This window comes from Haemaphysalis longicornis, unplaced genomic scaffold (genome assembly GCF_048455015.1).
Source record: "Haemaphysalis longicornis isolate Haplotype H1 unplaced genomic scaffold, Haemaphysalis longicornis Haplotype H1 scaffold_1, whole genome shotgun sequence".
Taxonomy (NCBI): domain Eukaryota; kingdom Metazoa; phylum Arthropoda; class Arachnida; order Ixodida; family Ixodidae; genus Haemaphysalis; species Haemaphysalis longicornis.
In genome coordinates, this window is record NW_027526203.1 from 306,901,108 (window position 1) to 306,923,150 (window position 22,043).

General features: G+C 44.8%; 1 protein-coding gene across 2 annotated transcripts in view; it reads right to left on the reverse strand.

Annotated features, from left to right (window-relative positions):
* LOC144149666 (MAM and LDL-receptor class A domain-containing protein 1-like) overlaps positions 1-22,043 on the reverse strand; it is a 308,201-nt gene that overhangs the window by 171,908 nt on the left and 114,250 nt on the right. For both annotated transcript variants that reach the window (XM_077681331.1, XM_077681329.1), the window contains exons 30-40: positions 20,463-20,588; positions 18,863-19,013; positions 17,518-17,626; positions 17,118-17,214; positions 14,592-14,645; positions 11,156-11,236; positions 9,023-9,225; positions 8,469-8,559; positions 5,354-5,611; positions 4,394-4,525; positions 881-1,026 (exon numbers count right to left, since the gene is read on the reverse strand). In XM_077681331.1, coding sequence (XP_077537457.1) covers positions 881-1,026; positions 4,394-4,525; positions 5,354-5,611; positions 8,469-8,559; positions 9,023-9,225; positions 11,156-11,236; positions 14,592-14,645; positions 17,118-17,214; positions 17,518-17,626; positions 18,863-19,013; positions 20,463-20,588 — 1,448 coding nt within the window. The remainder of the gene's footprint in view (positions 1-880; positions 1,027-4,393; positions 4,526-5,353; positions 5,612-8,468; positions 8,560-9,022; positions 9,226-11,155; positions 11,237-14,591; positions 14,646-17,117; positions 17,215-17,517; positions 17,627-18,862; positions 19,014-20,462; positions 20,589-22,043) is intronic.

Below are 22,043 nucleotides of genomic sequence, written 5' to 3' on the forward strand. Positions count from 1 at the left end.
TACAGTTAGAGAATAAAACGACCCCATCAAGCAGAGCTGTGAAGCATTACTATGTGAGCAAATCACAGCGCTTCACGCAGCTTGCTTGTAGAATGAATTAAGCACGTGTATGTAGCTGTTTTTGTTATTTCCCTCGCAATTTGTTATTCCTAGGCACAGCTTGCTATCCCAACCTCCACTAGATTCAGACACGTAAGGCATGCAACGTCACTGGAGGGAATCACTCGCTTTGGAGAGTTTCTCATTGTAGTTTTTCATTACCGTGAAAATTCAGTGCTGTTTCAGTATAATTTAAAGCAGTAACGCACATTTAAGCGTATTATGAGATACATTCACGAAAATTCTTTTTAAGTTCATGTGCCACATCTATACTGTCATCTTTGTGTGTGTCTTATGCCTAGACACAGACACACGCACGCACACAAACACGCCCGCTGACGCCAGCACGCACGCGCGGGCGCGTGCACTCAGATACGCCCACATACATAATCCAATCATAACCGTAGTTATTTAAGCTACAAATGGTCCGAAAATCACTGCAATTGAAGTTTGCCATGTATTCTTCAGCGGATATCGATAAGAAGGGCCTAATCATGAAATGCGCGTTAAAAAATTATGCCATAATGGCACGACGACCTGCGTGCATACGTGTCCCAATATTTCCCTGTTATTGAATCGCCTAAGCGCCACCCCATGACATATACGATTATTTTGATCTGCACATGGCACGCTACTGACGAAAGGCTCTGGTGAGATAACGCGCAAATGTCAACACAATTTTATCCCTGTTTCCTTGAGCAAAATCCCCTTTTGAAGTTCGGCGCTAATCGTTTCTCGCGGGTTATAATCTTATATACGAAACACTACTGCGTGGCATTACCTGTAGGGGTGAGCGGTAGCGTCCCAAAAGAAACATCCCTTCATTCCATGTTCCTTGTGATGGATTGTCCGCGGGATACCGTGATTCCCAAGCCGCAATGTGAAATCCGTTAACTCGCAGCTCCAACGACAATAATTCCACGTCATCTGAAAATATTGCAGGATATGCGGACTGATGTATAAGTTGTTACAATAACTTATAAATTACATGCCAGCCTAAATTTGGTAACGTGTAACTTGAATTTTAATACGGTGACTAATGAAACGTTATTTATAATTTACAAATTTTGAGGCCTACAGAGTCAGAGCTTAAAAATATTAAACAGAAAGCAATTGCTTTGGCAATAAAGACTTGCTTCGTTCTGTTACATTACGTACTTGGCGGTCCACTCTTTGTGCGAACACGGTGCAGCGTGCCCGTGCTCCGCGGAGCGCCAGCGCACATTGCAAGTCGTGGCCTCGCATCGAAGCTAACCGGCGCAGGTGCACAGGGGCATGGAGACGGGGCTTCGTGTCGTCTGCTAGCGCGAGAGAGCGCCGTGCATGCTTGTTTTGCTGTAAAGCATGCCTAACTCTGTATCCTTGTAGTATGCTTGCAGCGTCTTAGCACGCCGCGACCGCGGGCGGGAGAGCACCCTTCATTCACTGCGGCGCGTTGTGTAGTTTCTGCTTACGACAACTGAGCGCTTTCTCTTTTCAGCACCACGATCCCAGTTAAATGCAAGTATTGTTGCAAACATTTCAGCACTGATTTTTTGGGGGTTATGGAGTTTAACGCCGCAAGACGACTCCGGATATGAAGACGCTGTAAAGGAAGGATCCGGATAACCACGCGAAGCTCTTTAACGTGCACTGATATCGCGCAGCAAACGCGCGTTCTAGCATGTCGCCTCTATTAAAATGCGGCGCCTCCTACCGGGTTAGAAAATGGGTCTCCCGGTTCAGTATAGCTAAGCACTTTAACCCCTGAGCCACCGCGGTTCGCCATTCTCAGGACTTGACAGAACCCAGGAAGTAAAGAGGGTTACGGAGCGAAGCGTTTTTTTTTTTTTTTTTTTTTGGGGGGGGGGGGTGTCCTCTAAAGCAGATGATTGATTGATTGATTGATTGATTGATTGATTGATTGATTGATTGATTGATTGATTGATTGATTGATTGATTGATTGATTGATTGATTGATTGATTGATTGATTGATTGATTGTAGGGTTTAACGCGCCGAAGCAACGCAGGCGATTAGGCGCGCCGTAGTGGAGGGCTCCGGTTTAATTCTGACCACCTGGGAATCTTTAACGTGAAATTGCTCGACATCGTGTATTTTCTGAATGGCGTAATCACAGCAAAAAAAAATTAAAATATTTTAAAAATGCGGCATAGAGCAGCCCAGGGCCTCAACATGATGTTCACAAAGAATGGTGGCCATTGTAAGAGAAGTTACTCTTTCATGAATTTTTTCACAGACGTAAGTTTGCCTTAAACCCTGGAGGTAAGAGGGCCGCTAAAAAAAGAACAAAATTTTTTTGGACAAAAACACTTTCAGGGAGCATTGTGGGCCATGCGAGGATGACCCACAATTTTTACTGAGCAAATCCGGGATGGTCGATTTTACGGCTGGGACGTTTGGCATGGTATGACCCATGGTCATATGCCCGGATACGGCGTCCGGCTCGCTTTTTTTAAGTGCGAATGCACTTTATAAGCGACCCCAAACCATCCACCGCCGGCGGCGGCGGCGGCGGCGTCCGCAGTGCTCCTCTATATTTAAAAAAGAGGTAGCATCCGGCGCCAGGTTTCGATCCGAGGACTTTACGGCCGCAGCGCGACGCTCTACCGACCAAGCCACGGACGCGACGGTGATATCAGTGTTAGTGACGCGCCTTATATCTTTAACGCATTCAAACTACGTCGTCAGCGGCGTTATAGCGGCTTGATAACTGCGTGGTGTACACGTGATACTACAAACCCGATGGAAGAGATGGAAGAGAAGGCGGCGAGGCGGTGGGCTGCGGGGGCCGAGCGCAAGCGCCGCAAGCGGGCCGACAACCGTGCATTCGCACTTTCACATTCTCCCCCTCGGGGAAATGCGGGGGAATTTTTATCGGACGGTTCCTGTACAAAGTCTAGCTCGAAGGCGCTCGCGGATTCATCGATGAGACTTCGAATGTGATCAACGAACTTATGGAAATCGACAACAAATGTCTTAAATATGAAAAAATCAGGACATGTTCAGTCCACAATGCAAGTGTTTGTTTATATGTAGGGCATTGCTAGCAGTATTAAGTACATTGAAAACATATTGAATATATTGTTGATTTTTCTCTTCGTGGCGTTTGGCTAAGCTATGCATTTCGGGATCGTAAAGAGAAGAATGCAGAAGTCCTAGACCTCAAGAACAGAGAATCTGTTCCACAATTGTGGCGCATGGAACTGTTGACCACAGCTTCATTACTCACGTAGGCACATTGCCAGGAAGTACGGGTCGGACGAGAAAATGGGATGCGTAGCAGGTGGAAACGAAGGGTAGGGCTGTTGTCTCCCAATAACGAGCCATTATAATGCAGCCAATATATCCATTATAATGCAGCGGACTAGAAGTGGGTCCAGTCAATGACTCTGCCGGAGCGTAGGGCGATCGTGCAGGGGGGGGGACCCGCTTGCTGGGCGACGGCTTGAACCGTCTCGTTAATGGGCGATGTTCATATAGGTGAAAAAAAGCCAACAGACGTTGAGAACAAATTCGCAGGATCGAAGCCCAGCCGTTGTGGCCCGAATTCTGTGGAAGCTAAATGCACCGACCTCCGCGTGCTGCGTAATGCAGGTGCGCGTTGAATAAATCCTGGTCGCCGAAATTATATGCAGCCCTCCTCTAAAGCGCCTCTCATTCAATCAAACCAAGCCAGTACCTGAAATGTTTGCAACAATACTTGCATTTAGCTGGGATCGTGACACTGAAAGAGGAACCACTCAGTTGTCGTAAGGAGAAACTAAGCAACGCACAGCGGTGAACTCAGTGCACTTTCCCGCAACATGGTCGCGGCGTGTTAGGACGCTAGAAGCTTACTGCAAGCATGCCGAGAGTTAGGCGTGCTTCACAGCAAGCAAGCACTGCGCGCTCCCGCTCCAAACCCCCGCTCCAAACCCCCGTGCGCCTGCGCCGGTTAGCTCCGGCCGCGGCTTGTGCGCTGGCGCTCCGCGTAGCACGGTCACGCTGCGCCATGTTCGCACCAAGAGTGGACGGCCATGTGCATGGGCTCGCTACATGGCGTTTTAGTGGGAAGGTTTTCTATCGCAGATGAAACAAGGACCGATCACAAAAGAGGGAATATCTTTTTATAGCTGCTGATATTAGCATCGCTGACTTCTTGGCTTGATCCGCTGGGCACAAATAGAAACTAGCAACTCTTTATTATAGCAAACTAACCAAGTGCGAGTTCATTGTTAGACAGATCACAGAATCATGTGTACGAAATATACGCCGATGCGCTAATCACAAATAAAAAAACACAACCTGCTCACCTAAACCATGGTAGTTGAACCAAAACTTGACGACACATAAATGTCCAGAGTTGTGAAGTGTTGGGCTGGACGCTTCGCCTATTGAGGTCATGCCTTCAACAGGTTTATTTGTTTCGAGAAGTAGGTAGTATCCTGTAAAATATTGATAAGTAAATTAATCAGAATATCAGATTTTCTGCTATCATAATTTAAACATAGCCCAGTTCCCAAAATGAATCGGTTATTTTGCGCACTCGGCCCCGCAATATTTTGTGTCAAAAGCATTTGCGGTAGTCCTAAGCATGCTGAACAAGGCCGAGCCGGCAGCGGGGCTCGCGTAAGCACGCGCAAGCACGGGACAGCATCCTTCGACAACAGTGCGGAGGTAAATATTTCTTTTTACTTCGAACCAGAAGACTACTGGTTTCAGCGTAATGAGATAATGGTAAAAGAATCATTGTAAGCGAGTGCGTGCCTGGACAACGCAACTTATAAGTGTGTTGAAACTCCCGGGTCGCCTGTGCACTTTAATGTCTTGTGAATGGGAAAGCATTAATGTCCAGCCCCTACACTTTTCAAACCAATACGCACATTCCGCGCAGAACCTGCCACATTGATGCACATCGCCGGATCCAGCGCCCAAAGACGGTCGTCCTGTTCCCCGCTAACGTCATTCCTTAGGTAAGGAACCACAACCTTTCCAGACTAAGGTAACAGTGCAGCGCCACCCTCTCCCAACCAACTTTAGAAGGAGTGGCACAGACATCGGGTGCCAGTTTTGCCGCTTAATGGGCCTTTTAATGCTTTTGGATTAAATTGCTCGTTGCGGTAGTAGAGGCTGGCTGACGAGTGACTATTAATAGTGCTCCACCAACGTGGCTTGTAGGGACGGAAAATAACGCTTAATTGGTTCTATAACAAACTTCCCAATTTTCCGCGAGTAAACGATGTGAACAGTGCAATATTGGAGGGTTTTCTCACCGCGCTTAGAGCTCGTTGTATGGTCCTCTTGAGGTCCTGTAGAAGACGCAGCTTTCTGTCGTTTCCAGTGGAAGTCATCAGAACGGATTAAACCTTCGCCGTCAAGCGACCAGCCGCACGTGCTGTTTTCAAATGAGCAGGACCCACAGTCCATCTCGTCGGATCCGTCCGTACAGTCCTTGATGAAGTTGCACCGCGCTAATGCACGAACTGTCTTTCCTGAGGCAGCGCACTTGAACGGCGGCGTAACAACGGCGGCTGCGTGTACCGGCACGTTAACATGAATCACGTTGCTCATAGCTAAACTTATAAGGGAAAAATTGGCCCGACTATTACAGAACATAAGAATATAATTTGGACAGCATTAATCAGAATGAAGCAATGGCTTTTTTTTTGCCTCAAGAACATACAGAGGGACCATGCGTAACGACCAAAACCACAATGCGAAAGAAAACGAACTGCTTGGCTCCTTCTCGCTTTATTCTCCGCCCCTCTCCAGTCCCCTAGCAGACGATTCCCGAATCAGAGGCAATATGAGGGGACAAAACTATGCACAGGCAAGGATCAGGATAGGGCAAAACGTAACGCCAGCCTCCCCCCTTCTGCTTATCGGGTCGAGGACTGTGCGTTTGCTACTCTAACAACTATTTCTTGTTACGTACGGAACAGGACATAATTGATAGGCTGATAGGGGAGACCCGTTGCCACAATGCCATCTGAATTTTAAAAATCTGAAGTTGTGTGCTAGCCGTCTCTTATTCCGCGATCAAAATATTAGTGACTGGATACCAATTCTGAAAGCATGTTAGACGCACCATCCTACGTAAAAACGAACCCAAGCGCGTAGTTTTTAGTGTTTTGACAGCCTTCAGTGGGCCCACATGATTGCACTGTTCGCCCCAGTGCACCGATTGGCTGATAAGCCCAAGGGTGGTGGCGCAGTACGCTGCGGAAGCACTTCATAATTTCTGACATTCGCACAGAGGATAAAGCAATACGTGATTGCTTAAAAGCTAGGGATCTGAAACTAAATTGTATGTTCGTGTTATGGCTGCATGCTTAAGTCCTACTTGTCTCTCTCTATCTCTCTACTAAATTTGTTTTAAGCATCTTTCCATCTATTTATAATTTCCTCCTCAGCCTGCATTTTTTGGTCCTCGGTTTGCAAGAAACTCGCACCAGCTCAGTTACCTACAGAAGCAGTCACGATAACGTTTTTACTAATTCTTCTATAGTATTCCTATTTTATTTTTCCGTCCCGTAAGACTGGCATTGTCCAATAAGCAGCGCGCAAAACGGGAGTCAAGCTTTTGGGGATTGACACCACAGTGGGGAAATTTTATTTCAAAATTATTTCGTACAGTTAGCTATAAATTGTATCGCATGGATCTGCACACTTCGGCAATCCCGTCATTCAGCTTCACCGCAATGCACTAGAGTGGCAAATTCATGCTGTCAACAAAGTAAAAGCAGCAAGCAACAGCAACGGGCTACTATTTAACTCAAAAATGTAACCTGAGCTGTGGCACTCCGCAAAGAAGAACGTAATGCTTGCATTATCTTAGTCCAGCGCAGATTAAGCTTTATTGTTGGCACTTCTTCTTTCTCCAAAATTGTATTGTTGGCTGTGTGACTGGTAAATTCGGTGCATTGTGGTAAATCTGAGCCACAGTATTGTGTTAGAGTCTGACGTTGAATCATCTAACACGCCCCCATATTGTAGGCCGCCACTTCAGCTGTTCGTTTTTACAATCACGACAAAGTTATTTCGTTTGTTTCTTTGTTCCCTTAACGTACAGTTGGGTATGTTAATATATGAACAAAGAAAAAACCCAAGGAACGGCTAATCTAATGACGTGGACAGCATGAGCTATAAATTAAGGAATAACAGCCGCCCACAAAGTACAGTCAGGTAGGCAAAACTTTGGACTTAGAACTGTTAAACAGCCTGTCTACAATGATATTCAGGGATAAACTTAATTGATTCTGAATTATTGGTCATAAGCTAAGCACGTTCATCCCGCTGTCTTTATTGCTGTTACGCTCATAGGCCTTATTCTTGTCAAATGTTAAACATTCGAGGCACAGCATCGAATATTGGCTACCTTTTTTACACAACCACAATGTCGGCACCATTTACAGTCGCAAAAGAAACGAAATAAGTTCGTATCATAGCTTCTCTACCACTGCATGTTGCTTCTTTTATTCAAATCTGCGTTGTCAATATTTCTCTGGAAGTTCTTCATAGCAAAATTAATGCCCAAAATTCGCCCCATCCTATTCTACATTACAGCACCAGCAGTGAATAAACTACCCAGGCGAAACCAGCCCGTTCGCAAAGGAAACTCGCCAGCGATAGACAGACACTGTTACCACCGAACCAGCATCCAGCCGGCTCCGCCTCCCTAACGTGTCATGCACTAGGATCATAACGACCAGTAGCCGAGCGCGCAATTAGTAGGCGCATCGTCCACTCAGCAGTGACGCGCTGGCTGTGTTACCAAAGTAACTGATTACTTATTATCGGCGCGCAGTCCCTATTTCTCCTTATCACGCCACGTGTGAGATCGCTCTTGCTAGTACATTGCGATAATTGAGCGGCCCATGTCACAAACTTCTGAATACAATCACGCGATGGCAGAGGGACATTAAGCCTTAACTGTACCTGGTATGGGACGTCATGTAAGCCTTTACAAGAGCGAAAGCGGGAAAGAGCGTTCAGGAGCAAGATCCTGCCGATGAGCAGCAAACGGCAGGATCGAAAAGGCTGCATAACCAAGATTGGCTTGTCTACGCCTGGATTTGGAAGGAGTACGAGCGCGGTACCACGGACAGGAAGGAGTGTGCACAGTTTTAACCTCAGTGTCTGGACAATCTATCGGGTGCTGATTTTAACTCGTGTGACATTGTGCGGCTTGCCGAGGGCATGCCGCCCGTGCCATCGCATGCCATACCCGCACTGAAAAAATGTGTTCATCAGTGAAAAATAATTTTTAGTATTATGCCATTGATGCAATAAAGCGCATTACTGGGTGCACGCGGTTACAGCCCGCGCTGAAAACACTGCATTATCTTCTCGCGTGATCATCTTCAGGAGTTTTTGTATTGCGCATACCTTGTTTGTAGCAAGGTTCTTCACGAAGCAGAAGGTCGTCGATTGCTGCGAACGCGTCGGGGCTTTTCCCTGAAATGGCTGAAATCGCCGTCTGCAACAGAAAACGCACGCTGAACTCAAGTACACATCCTGCACATGTCGACGAAGGAATACCCAGTAGCCCACCTAGCACGTTCTGCCTACATAACGAGTATATTGCGATATTTCCAACCTACGAAATGAATTCTAATCCCACTAACCACGACAAATTCACACGCAAATTTTATTCAATTGAAATGTTTCTGCAGTGTCACTTTTTTCCCGCACTGGGATAAAAACGTTCGAAGGGCACTCCTGTTAGGCATTCAGAAAAAAAACTGTGCCTTAAATCACGAATATTCCTACACTTTCCGTGGGCTAGAAACAAGTTTTAGCGCTTCAATAATTCGTACATTCGTACACAAGAGAATAAAAACCATTAGAACATCCAACTGCTTTGTGTGCCACCCGCTGGGAAGCATGGCGTGGCCGACTTTTAGGAAAGATTTTAAACATAAGAGAAGAAGCAAGCTTACTCCCTTGCGGTCAACAGCAAACATGGCCTCCCTCCACTGGCCATCTGTACTCTCCGCAAGAACGACATTTCCAGCCACGACTGTCATGTTCTCTGGGGCTGGCGAAATGTAATGCCAGAGGCTTGCGCACTGGTAGCGGTCGTCCGTAAGCAGCAGCCGCGCTTCCTGTTCTGGTTTGTCTTCTTTGAACAAAAGGTAATGGCCTGCAAATCAAAGTAACGGCAGGTAGTGCTTCTTCTATTCCTGGTTTTGTGGCTGAAATTTTCTCCCTCAGCCCGTTCGTCTGCGAGGGGCATCCAATAGCGCGAACCAAATATCTCAAGGCAATGCATTCCTAATAACCGCAGAAGTAACAGAAATTTAATTCATTTAAGAACTGAGCGAGTTCTACATTGCAGCGTTATCAAGAATGGTCTATTTTTTGTGCTGCCACATGTTTTTTTTACTTTATAATGAGAGCGCATTACCTTCGTTTTAGTTCTTTTGTTTGTTTGTTTGTTTGTTTGTTTGTTTGTTTGTTTGTCTGTTTGTTCTTTTGTTTGTTTGTTTGTTTGTTTGTTTGTTTGTTTGTTTGTTTGTTTGTTTGTTTGTTTGTTTGTTTGTTTGTTTGTTTGTTTGTTTGTTTGTTTGTTTGTTTGTTTGTTTGTTTGTTTGTTTGTTTGTTTTCACTCAATGACACATTGACACGAAATTGTTTTAAAGTATTGCTGTAGATCATTATGCCTGCGAACGTAAATGTTCCTCTCTCAGCCTGAACTGCAGTGCAAATATTTAAACCCACTTGGTATACCAATCCGTACGAACTTAAAGAGCAAATTTCCATGCGGGAAGTTATGGCTATGTTGGCTTCAATAAAAAGAACTGGCTGTATTCACAACGTGACACCCGCAGCAGTGGCTCATCGGCGAAGACGTCGTGCTGCTGATCCCTAGGACGAGGGTTCGATCCCGGCTGCAGCGGCCGTTTTTCTGATTGGTGAGTGCATGGTGTTGTACAAAACAAATTCATCTGAATTACCTTCGATTAATGACTACGTGTGCAGCAGAAGTACCTTTGAGGTCTTATGTGATTTTTTTTCTTTGATTTTTTTTCCTTGCTTGTTACTTACTGCATCACGACTAATGGAAGAATCACGCGACGCTAAATATCTAGTTCGGTAAAACGTCAGGTGCGAAATGTTAAGTTCCTTAAATTTCGCTGTTACAAGGTCCTTTGGACAGAAATTTGTCTTTGATATAAGCCATCCTTCGTTAAAAGTGGAGATAATTTGTCTATATGTACTGTAGTGAGTACCTGCAAACACTTGGAATAATGCGAGGTTTCTAACAAAGCTATTTCGCTATAGGGTATGCTCTATTTGTATTTTCCAGTGTAGAAGACTGCATAGGCGGAAAGCAATGGTGAGGCAAGCTAATTATCATTTAATGAAATAAGAACAATATATTAATTTACTGCTCTGCTCTTGCCAACAGCCCACTTACAGTACTAAGGCGCTTAACTATGTGCCCTAGCAACCGCTGATTTCACAGTACGGTACTACTGACCGCTGCAACAAACCATGACATGAGTGCATTTTATAGCTCATAGCCTTCCGCGAATAGGTTAATTCATGGGGATGGCAAATGAATGTTTCTTTTTGTAATAACTGTAAATGCATTGCACACCTTAGTGGTCTTGACCAGACACTGTAAATGATTGAACACATTCGTGCGCATCAACCTCTTCAACGTCATCCCCATCATCAGTATCATTGCCACCACAATCATCTGGCATAGCAAGCTACATTTTAGCCCGGTTAAGATCGCAGACTTTATTTTAGGTTGTTCTCTCTCTCTCTCTCTCTCTCTCTCTCTCTCTCTCTCTCTCTCTCTCTCTCTCTCTCTCTCTCTCTCTCTCTCTCTCTCTCTCCTACACACACCTCACTATTCGTTGTCTGAAACAAGGTAGACGGGGCCATTCTTATTTTAAGTCTACGACGCAATCCACGGAGAAATGTATATGGGCAGTATTCTACCCTGAAAATTTTGCTCTTTTTACTGCCAACATATGTAGTGCAATGGGGAACAGAGAAACATTTTATGCTTTCTGTTTCAGTATATAGGCTCTGAAACGCATAAATTGTAACGGACAAACCTTCATGTGACTTCAACGTGTGGTCCCGGGGTATCACGGAAAGACCTGCCCTCTGCAGCGCCCAGCGGCTCTCAGCCTCACCTGTGTCGAAGCAAAAATAGTCGTAAAAACCAGAATCTTGTACTATTGATCACCATTATCATGAATGCTGAAAATTCTTTTGTATGCAATTCAAACCTTCCATTCCGTGTGGTAAGGAAGGTCACGGTACAGTGCGGGGAACAACGTGACTTCCGCTTCATTCCCCAAAAGTATCCCTCAAATATAAGTAAAACGCTCAGCTTCGAATTATTCCGACATCACTCCTTGGTACCAAGTGTATCAAAGCTATTGATAACTAATGTGAACGAGCCGCGCCTGACTTGCGGATCGTGGTACGATTCTTTTCCCCCTAGCGTGCAAACTTTTTATACCTTCTCTGTAACGCTATACACTGCAGTCCCTAAAATCTGCGGGCCCATAAACACTTCTAACACTTCTAATTAAATCTGAAAGCAAAATGTAATAACGTCCAACTGCACGCCGCTGAGGGCTCCTGGGAGTTTTCGAGTTTTGGGATATACTTGTGCGGGTTATGTTCTAGAATCTCCAAGTTAGCATGCTGGCTGTAGAGCGAAATCATTTTGGCGATATTGGTGAGAGTTCTACCGTTGCGCAGAGCAATCTGAGTCGCTGGTGACTGTTGCGCCGCTAGGGAAGGTCAGCGCATTGGGAGTGAGTGAAACACTTTATTAAACGAGAGGCCATGAGGTCCTGGGGGTATCAGGGTCAGCGCTTTGTGTTCTTCATGATTTGCGTCGATGCCGCCAGATGCTGAACGGCGGCCGCAGCCATCACCGCACTCCTAGATTTCCACGTGGCTCCGCGCACGCGCGACCAGGCGTTGCCTAGGTTTGTGGTTCTTTGAGATTTATTATGCCGAAGCCCGCGTTTTATGGAATTCTGCGTAGTCACGTGTGATTAGAAGACGTTTCGCAGTCACAGACACCACCGACACCGACTTTCTTACTTAGTGGGCCACTTAATGCTTCCGCAATTAAAAAATTGGCCGCGTATCTGCTCCTTTCGTTACAAATGTCGTCAAAAGACGATAGTCCTTGTAGACATTTGCAAAGGAAATGCCCGCTTTTGCTTTCCCGCTCACCTTTCATGCTGTTCTGTACCGTCGCGCTCATCCCAAGGTAAACACACTAAATGTTTGTGCAAGGCGATTTGAATTTACCGCGTTTAACTGCTACAGGCCGGGTTCCTCCATGCCAGCGCTGCAGTACGGCGGAGACGCGCGTGAATAGAGGCGGCCGACTACAAGGTTTATAGAACCGCGTGGCCGTGCTCTACGTGCGTTTCAAGCAGAACGCGGAACCTATAGCTAGTGGAACCTTTCGTTGCTGTTACCGCGTGATTTTTCATATGCCGCCAGGAGGCGGCGGTTTTCTTCAGTAGATGTAGAATATCATTTTTTATCTAAAAACCAAGCATCCATGAATTTTTTTAATAAAGGAACACTGTAAATATCCCTTGTGTACTAATTTCCTGTCTTATACATGCGTAATGTCTTGTTCTTGTTCAAGAAAGTTGACAAGTATGAACATATAAACCAGGCTTAGACGTTTACATTGGCCGGTTGGCTGAATCGAGTTACGGGCAGACAGACAGACAGACAGACAGACAGACAGACAGACAGACAGACATACAGACAGACCAAAATTTCTGGGTTTAAGTAGCCCAAGAAAGACTATCGTCTTTAAAACAACTTGCATTCGTCTTGCTTATGGATTTTCCTAAAAACATAGCGGAGTAACAAAGCACGCGGGAGGAACACAATGTGGTGAGGAAAACAACGGCCGCTTAGTGACGGCGGAAAAGGACACACGCAAAGGCATTGAGAGCTTCGTCTAGGACTAGCTAAAACATAATCAAGCCTACATGGTGCGCACAACAGACTACTATTCCTGGGACAACAAAGATTGAGTGCCCATCTCCTTCACGGTAACAATAGCACGGGCCCAGATGCACGTCCTCTCAGCCAACACAAGTACCCTCGACGGTGACAGTGCGCAGAGCAGGACACAAGCCGGTCGATACCAAGTTCTTTCACGAGCCCAACGTTGGTCCATCTAGCAAGCCCTGCAACTTGTGCGTCGAGCCAGCAGGTTATATGATAAGTCCGCCGCGTCTTTAGTCAGCCCACGACACCACTGGCACTCAGCTAACCGCCAACACACACACACGACAGGACTATACGGTAACCGGGCTATCGGTTTTCCCTTGGCCGAAGGTCGCAATCCGTCGTAACAAGAAAACCAATATTTCTAAGAATTATGCAAAAAGTGTTGGTTAGATTTTAGTAGCACTTTCTATGCAATTTGTCCTAAAACAGAAATTCAGAAAAAAAAATATCGCTTTGCGTTGTACCGCATGATGATTGTTGGAAATGAATTTGGCTTACCTTTCCCACTTTCAAAATTGCAACTTCATGCTGCTATTCAAACGAACCTCGTTATCATATTTTCTCGACGTTTTCTTAAGTTCGGCAGTTCTTTCTTATTGCAGTGTGTAAAAACAGTAAATGCGCAAAGTAACAAAGCAAGATGCCCTCATTGCCGGTTTACTTTTTTTCTTTAACGTGGCATCCAACCCAATAGAAGCTGTAAAAAAAGATAGCTTACAAAAAATGGCTGCCTTGGCATACATTGCGTAAAGTTACATCGCTCGTGATCTCGGGTAAGAACAACGCTTTAAACAAGCAAGCACTGTTAGTAAAGTAGACACAAGCAACTTCTGTGGAGCGACGAACATTACCCAGCAGGACGTAGTGACGACAATGTGTACTGTAGGGAAAGGCATTTTTTTAAAGTAGAGAAAAGTAGAGTAAGTCTATGAAGCTTAGACATAGTCTCTACATATGACCTTGTCACAGTGCTCGTCATTTTTGTTTGCCATGCATCAAAATTGTGAACTTGAGAAAACGCTCGTGACAATATTTGAAAATGGCATCGAAAGAGTCGTTTAGAGCATAAATTCGTAATTTACTGGGGCAACTGACGTTCCCGTTTTTCGCATGAACCTATAAACTTTTACCACCCCATATCTTTCTATTTCCCCAGACTAAATTTACCCCCAACACTATTTTTGAAGTGAACGAACGGGCACGAAAGCTACGAATTTAATACACCACTAATTGCCGTAAACAAAGCTCATTTTATAGGGTGAACAGTCGCTTTAATTTTTACTTGAATGCGTCCAAAACCACCGTTTCAGCTGCAAGAATTTCAGCAGGTCATGTAACAAGTTACTTCAATCTAGGCTCATTTTACATGAAACCGATAATCACTTTGTTCTTGTAACGTTCCAAGTTGAGCTATTTTTTACGCAGATAAAACCGCGATAAACAGCCTTTATTACGACATGGTCAATATTCGCTTCGTTTGCTTACTTGTTTCCGAATGTTTCCAATGCAGGCACGTAGGATTCTCGAAACTGCAGTAATCTGAAAACAAAAATTATGAAAGGCGTTGAGAATAACAATGTATAAGGATGCGAGCTTGCTACCTATGCTAAACTAAACTCAATTTATCCTGCGAGATAATGGGATTGTTTCTCAATGTATGCCTATACTCTATATATACCAAAAATGTAATGTGCCCCCTGATATCCTGCATTTCAAATCCACATAGTCGTATTGCCTAACATCACATCACCGACATTTTGGAGTCAAACAATCCACTTGGCGCCGTCATTGGCCTATCTGGCCCTTTTGATCGTGATTGGTTGTTCAGCAGTGTTGCGATGGTACGGGCCTAAGGACGCTTTTGTACACTCCCGGGATGGGGCATGAAGGGCCCGCGCTACAGATTTTCAATATTTTAAAGCGAGAGCTTTCTTAGTGGGTCCGATGGCGTTGTGTAAAGAAACTAATACATTTCCCGCCCCTAGACTGGTTGGTCGACCGAAAAGCCCTGATAAGATCTCTGGACACCCGGCGTGTGCGTGGAACCGGGCTTCCATTGTGTCAAAACGGTTCCCTGAAAATAGCAAAAAAGGAACGGTTCTTGATAAGGCAATGCACGCATAGATCATGAAGGAGTACAATAATATACCTTTGTCTCATAAACTTCCCATCGGTATACATTTAGGTCATTCGCAGATGCAGTTATTTAGTGCGTGAAAAATCGTCGCATGGGTTTGTTCTTTGCTTGCAATTTGGGTCTTGGAACGTTTGTCGATCGATTGGGCGCACTTTCAGCTAAGGTTGGACGCACTTTTATCTTTCGCGCTTCTCTCGACTTTCTTTAGGAAGGGGGTAATTCTTTTCTCTTTTTTTTTTCATTTGATACAATCTCTGAACACAATCAATAAGCTCACCCAAAGATCCCATAAAAGCAGTGGCAAAATACCTGAACCAAGTATCACTGGTCTACGCATAAGAAATGACTCGAAAATTCTCTCGAAACATATTCGCGTTCTTCCCTCGTTCTCCCAATGCCGGGAATTCTTTCTGTGCTAACGTGATGTCACGCACGTAATATCGCTGCTAGTGGCCGGTTTCATTTCAGTTTCCCAAAAGCCTATGTGCCACAGCTAGGAAATCACAAAGTGCCTTTCTGTGATGGCGACAACTAAAGCTTTCGAAGGGATTTCAAGCACGAAGGAAAAACGGTAGCGTTTATCAGGGTACTTTAAGGGGCCCTGCAACACTTTTCAACTTTTTTTCTGAACATTAAATGCTTTCGGAACGTAATCAACCAACCCATCCAGAACTTAGAATACTTAGAATAGCCAAAAATTAGTGCTCTATATACGCCCATCAGGTTACTTAGAACCTTGCTCAAAAGATTTTTCTCTCTTTCCGGGTCTTCGCGTTTTTCGACGGCTCGAATTATGTCATCACAGCGATGTAGCAGCTATTCGCCGAATTTCCTTCAGTTGAAGCAATAAATGCCCTGGATAGCCACTTGATAAAAAAAAAGCCACGAAAGCAAAGCAGAAACAAAAGGCGTATCTGCTGCGACGAGCAAATCACGCAGTGCCGCTCCGTGTTGGCGATAACTGTAGCTTTCACAATGCTTCCAGACGCGAAGGAAAGACTCAAAGCGTTTATCGGAAGTGTTGCAGAGTCCCGCTACAAGCCCCCTGCAACACTGCCGATAAGAGCTTTTACTCTTTCCTTCTGGCCTACGAGCACTTCCAAAGCTGCGGTTACGCCAGAACAGAACGGCGCTGCGTGATCTGCTGGCCGCAGCTTATACCCCTACCAGTCGCTGTTCTGCTGTTCTTGCGATTTTCTTTAAAGTGGCTATTGAATGCGTTTATTGCTGCAACTGAAAGAAAGCGGGCCAGTAGCCGCGATATGCCTTGAGTGATGATACTCAAGCCAGCGAACAATACCCAGTCCGCGAAAAGAAAAATCTTATGAACCAGTTTCTGGGTTATATATGATATACACAGAGTATCTGGATCGGGTACTTCGTAGCAATCTAACTTGCTGACTACGTTATGAAGATATTTTAGACGTTGAAAGAAGTTGAAAGAAGTGTTATCTTTAGAGTATTGGCTTGAATAGTATCGAACCTAAAGCGGTTTGCGAATTAAAATCAGTCGAAACCCTCACGCTAACGATATGTGCCAAATTTGTGCTATTGCTCTATGTCGATGATTCTGCAAACGGTTTATATATCTCATTACCGATACAGTCTTCAGGTCAAAAAAGACTGACAAATTTATCTTCGTACGCAAAAAAAAAGTACACCATGTTATGTAAACCACGTACTGAACAAGATGGTACAGCAGCGTCTATCGGGGATGAAGGGTAAGAAGAAGGGGAGAAGGCTAATAGTCGAGCACCGGCTGAGATATGTCCATTGGTACTGCGTTCACAACATCTCATGTTTAGATGATGCACTTGGTTTTAGTGAACAACGGTTGACTGGCTACTGTACAATGGGCGATGTCAGTAACTTACTTTCTGGAGGGCAGTTTCCGTCGACGAACTCAATGTCGTCCAGAAAAACGCCTGATTCTTCAAGGACCATCTCCGGTACAAGCACTTCAAAGGCAACCTATCGTCGAACAGAGGCACATTTTGATATGAAAATCTTAAAACGCTATTTATTTTTCAACGTGCAGCAAGTGTAACTTAAATACGTTCAGTTAGTACGCCCCAACACCCATAACCGTTCGCGACATTCGAATTACTTCCCATCACCTTTTAACGGGGCTCAAAAATTTTTAACAACAAAACCAAAAATTCTCAATAATAGAATGTTACCTATACCGTTGCTGCAAACATTCTGGGCTTTTAAACCCCTATGCAGCAAATGTGGCATTTATTACACTCAGTTGAGAGATGTGGCGTCACTTGCCTGCCACGTTTTCGTCGACGAGATGGTAACAACACGGGCATTCCACCAGGGGTTTTCTGTTGTGGTCAGGCTGAGAACGGGGTCCCGAAGACCAGCCTCTTGGTGGAAGCTGGCCAAAAAGGAATAAAAACAAAGGAAATATAGAGAGTTCGAACTCCTTACACCAGCTTTATAGCAGCCCTACGTGAACAATGACAGTGTTCCACGTACAACTCAAAAAGTACATATTTTTTAATACGGAGGGCAGCTTTGAGGGTGCTGTATCAAAGATGTCACCAAATTTCAAATGCGCTGCACGAACGCTGGCGAAAAGATTTTTTTTAGCAATTGGATACTACTTTTTTTGCTTGCAGAAGAAACCGTTCGTGAAGTATTGTCACCTCGTTACCTCGCCAAGTCCTGACCAGGTTGTCACTCGTCCTAGGGGCTAAGCGAGCGATTCCTTCCTTCCTTCATCGCATATCGTATAACTCTTTCAGATTTTTTTTTGTAAATTGTTCAGTACACTCACACGGTAATATCAAAAAGTACGTGACCAAAGCAGAGGCGGCATAAGCGAGAAGCTCGGAGACCCCGATATTTCCCTGGGAGGGCCTTCGCTCTTGCATTTGAGCAGCCCTCTGTTGTCTATGCGAGAGCGACGACGTGTTTGGTCACACAGCTTTTTGATAGAGACAAACAAATAGAGGTGTGTTAGAATCCGTTAGCATCAAACGACTAGGCCGCCGTTCGTTGTCTCCAGTCACAAAGAACACGCCTATCTGTGCAGCACATGCTGAAGGAATGAACTACACCATAGTCACAGACATAGTATTCCATCACCGGCTTTTTTGTTTTTTTATGCTCCTGCGTTCGCATTTTAGTGCGAATCGGCGTCTGGAGCAGTGAAACGGCTCCTAAAATGGCCGACTGGCAAAGAAAATTACATTATTCGTGTTGAAAAGAAAATTTTCGCCAGTAGTCCTCGATAAAACGATGGCAGGATATCTACTTGCTTCGCGGGACAGACAGACAGACAGACCGACAGACAGACAGACAGACGGACAGACAGACAGACAGACAGACAGACAGACAGACAGACAGACAGACAGACAGACAGACAGAGAGACAGACAGACAGACAGACGGATGGACGGACGGACAGACAGACAGACGGATGGACGGACGAACGGACGGACGGACGGACGGACGGACGGACATACAGACAGACAGACAGACAGACAGACAGACAGACAGACAGACAGACAGACAGACAGACAGACAGACAGAAATGTTTGCGTTTAGGTAGCCCAAGCAAGAATACCGTCTTTAAAATAAAGGGACAATACTTTTAAATATTTTCTTACCGATACACGTTCAGAACGCTTCCAACGCCAACAGCGCGCCACCAAAATGTTAGGCATGTGGCGTCGGTTGCTCCACGCTCGGGCATAAAAAACCTCCCAAACGAATGCAGCTTCTGTTCCACATAAGTCGTGTTCAGGTACAGGAAGTGTCCTGAAACAAAATAAGTTATCACGCTCATGATATATAATAACAGTTCCCAGGGGATCAAACTTAGGTCCTTTAATATTGATAACTATACCTACACTCTAAGGCTGCTCTGCAAGGCTGCTGTGGTTGAACTTCCACACGATACACTCGAATGCTCAATTCATGCCACCAACAAAGCAAATTTGGTGAATTATAGCAATGTGCATGCCTCTTCCCTCAAAATGTTTTCTGTGCTATGCCCACTGCGCAGTGCGGAAGGTCAGGCCCTCATTGCGTGGTGCCACTGAGCAGACCTAACTTTGGAGCCAAATCGTATGCTTGACATCGCCTTTCGCCAAAATTTCATTCTTTGCTACACAGATTGGTCAATCTAGTGCATTGTGCTGCAGCTGCACCGCAGGATTATTCAAGAGTCTAAATGTCTTTACTTCCATCCATTCACCGCATAAAAAGCGACTGTGTAAAACAATTACTGATATTTCTAAGAAAGCGTTTCACTAGAACAAATCGAAAGTGGTTTAAAAAACAAGAACCACAAAACTACTCTATCAGATGTCAGCGACTTCAATTCTTTTTTTATTTTTATTTTTTTGGGGGGGGGGCGAATACTTATTTCTCACAATCAGTTAATAGGTTTTAAAAGTGGTGCATTGTTCTAAAACATGTGATATTAACCGTCTGTAAAACTTCCTGCCCTTTTTTTCTGTATATTTCGCAAAATATGTTTTATCTTTAGTATTCTGTACCAATCGCAGCTGCGAGCATGAATAAAACCAAGAATGCATTCCTTTAGTATTGTGGTCATTTTTATACCTTTCTGTGCGGCGAGCCAAGGTCTCGTTACTCGCACATTGCAAATTTCAGTGTAAGCTTCGATAAAACATAAATTTAATTAACACCTAAATGAATGTTCTTGAAGATTAGGTTTCAGCCTGACGCCACGTTTCTGGACAAGTATTGTAACTTTGTGTCCATAGAACCATTTGAGAGTGAAGTAGAAATACGAAAAATTTGTAAATTAGTGTGGCTTTGTGCATTTGAAGCTTTAGTGTTCTCACTGACGGCGTCTAGCTACGCGAAAACGCCGAAGTGAAAGAAAAACAAACTCTTCCCGTGGCCGGAATGGAACCTGGGTCCCTCGCGTTATGAAGCCGGCGTCTATCCGGTTGCCTCATTTCGACATGGTCGAAGTGGTTTGGAAAACTTAGACGAGAACCAAAGAATCCGCCACGAGAAAGTTTCGCGTTCAGCCATCGTTGTCGTTTGCGGCAGGGGTGCGTGATTTTTTTTGTCATAGCATCAAGTAAACACTTTGACACCGCTTATCACGCAGTCTCTAGCTACGACCCATCGGTGAGTGCTCCGCCAAGTAATAAAAGAGTAGGACGCCAATCCAAAGTAAAGTAAATGCTGAGCAACCATGGCAGCCTCGTTAAATGGAAATAGCCCTACCTTTGGAAGTGTCGGTGCTGTGGTCATGCACATCTAACCTGGAGCCTTCGATCACCTCCCAGTCACGCACATTATTCATGTCAGGTTCCAAGTTGCAGTTAATACCTCCTTCGAAAGAGCAGTGCGCTGAAACAAACAAAACAATATTCTTCAAGCGCGCAGGCCCCTCTAAATACGTGTATGTGCGGGGTCATGTGCGTCGCGGAAAAGACGCAGTTAGAGCATCACAAATGCCAGTGTCGTTAAAATGTAAGTCCAAAAACCCGCGTTATTCAAATAAACAGCGATTGAAGCCTACGCATGTAAACAAAAGCCAGTATTTTTCCCTGCAACTGCTTAGGGTAAGCCGTAAAAATATGTGAAATAAATTGAAGTACGGCCTAGGCAGCTCCCATTAACAAGCCGGAGTATCGGCGAATTGTGCCTTCACTTCAACTATTCGTCATGTATTTATGCACCACGTTTCCTTCTTAACATCCAATGTACTTCAACTTCTCTGAGCAGATAAAAACTTTACGCTGATTAAATTACACGAATCGAAAAAGAAAGGTAGTGAAGAGGTAATTTCATCAACCAAACATCCAGAAGCGATAAAACTGTGTTTGGTGCAGGCATGCCACGAAATTTCTGCACATCCCTCACGCCAATTCTAACTTTGTCTTTTCCGGTTCCCCCGCGTGGTTTCGGCTCGTTTTGTTTGTTGTTAGCCCAACTGCTGCTGACCCAAGGGTCTATGGTTGTGGCTTGTGGCATAACTAAGACATAGCTCATCTTATTTAGGCAGATCCGTAGGAGTTTGGGGGGGCTGTCGGCCTTTTCTTCCTCCTTTTTTCAGGAGACCTCGCCCATTGTGGCTCGTGTACTGCGGCTTGCTTGACGCGAAAGCAGGCTTCGCCCTCCACTACTTCGGCAGTACCCCGCCACGTCTCACTCCTCTCATCCCCTCACTGCATTTGTTTCGGCTACGCTCCGCGCAGCTTCGTTCTTAGTCAAGCTTCGACTACCATGCCACTCCTTCGACAGCATTCTATTTTGTAGGGTGGTTGGCCACCAAATTTAGAAGCCTTTCATGCACTACACCCTAGTGCGATTTCCACCCTGAATATTATCTATATTCTTTTTGCTAGAATGTTCTTTACTTTGCATCCTTAACTTAGCGCATTGCAGCGAAGTAAAACTCCGCAAAGACAGGTACATCAACCACCAACGCACGGATTTAGAAATATATCCTTGTGTGCACTTTTTATTGCTCTACGAAACAAAATTTTCAACCACGGAGTTGTGATTATCTATGAGTCATGCCTTGTGTTCTACATAAATGCTTCACATTCTCTAGATTCTACATATAAAGGCTAAATACGCATAAAGCTGTGCTTAAGCCGACTTTAAGAAGATTGCCCTCATTTTGTTGAGGTATTTTGCACAGGAAGCTTAAAATATTTCTTTTAGAAAGCATTGGACTGATATGTTATCATTTACTCTCGCTCTTCGTACTACATGTTCGAAATTATCACGACTGTTTTCCGTCGTTTTTCCCCGGGCCTTACATTTCCACGGCCGCTAAAGATTAAACGGTAGGAA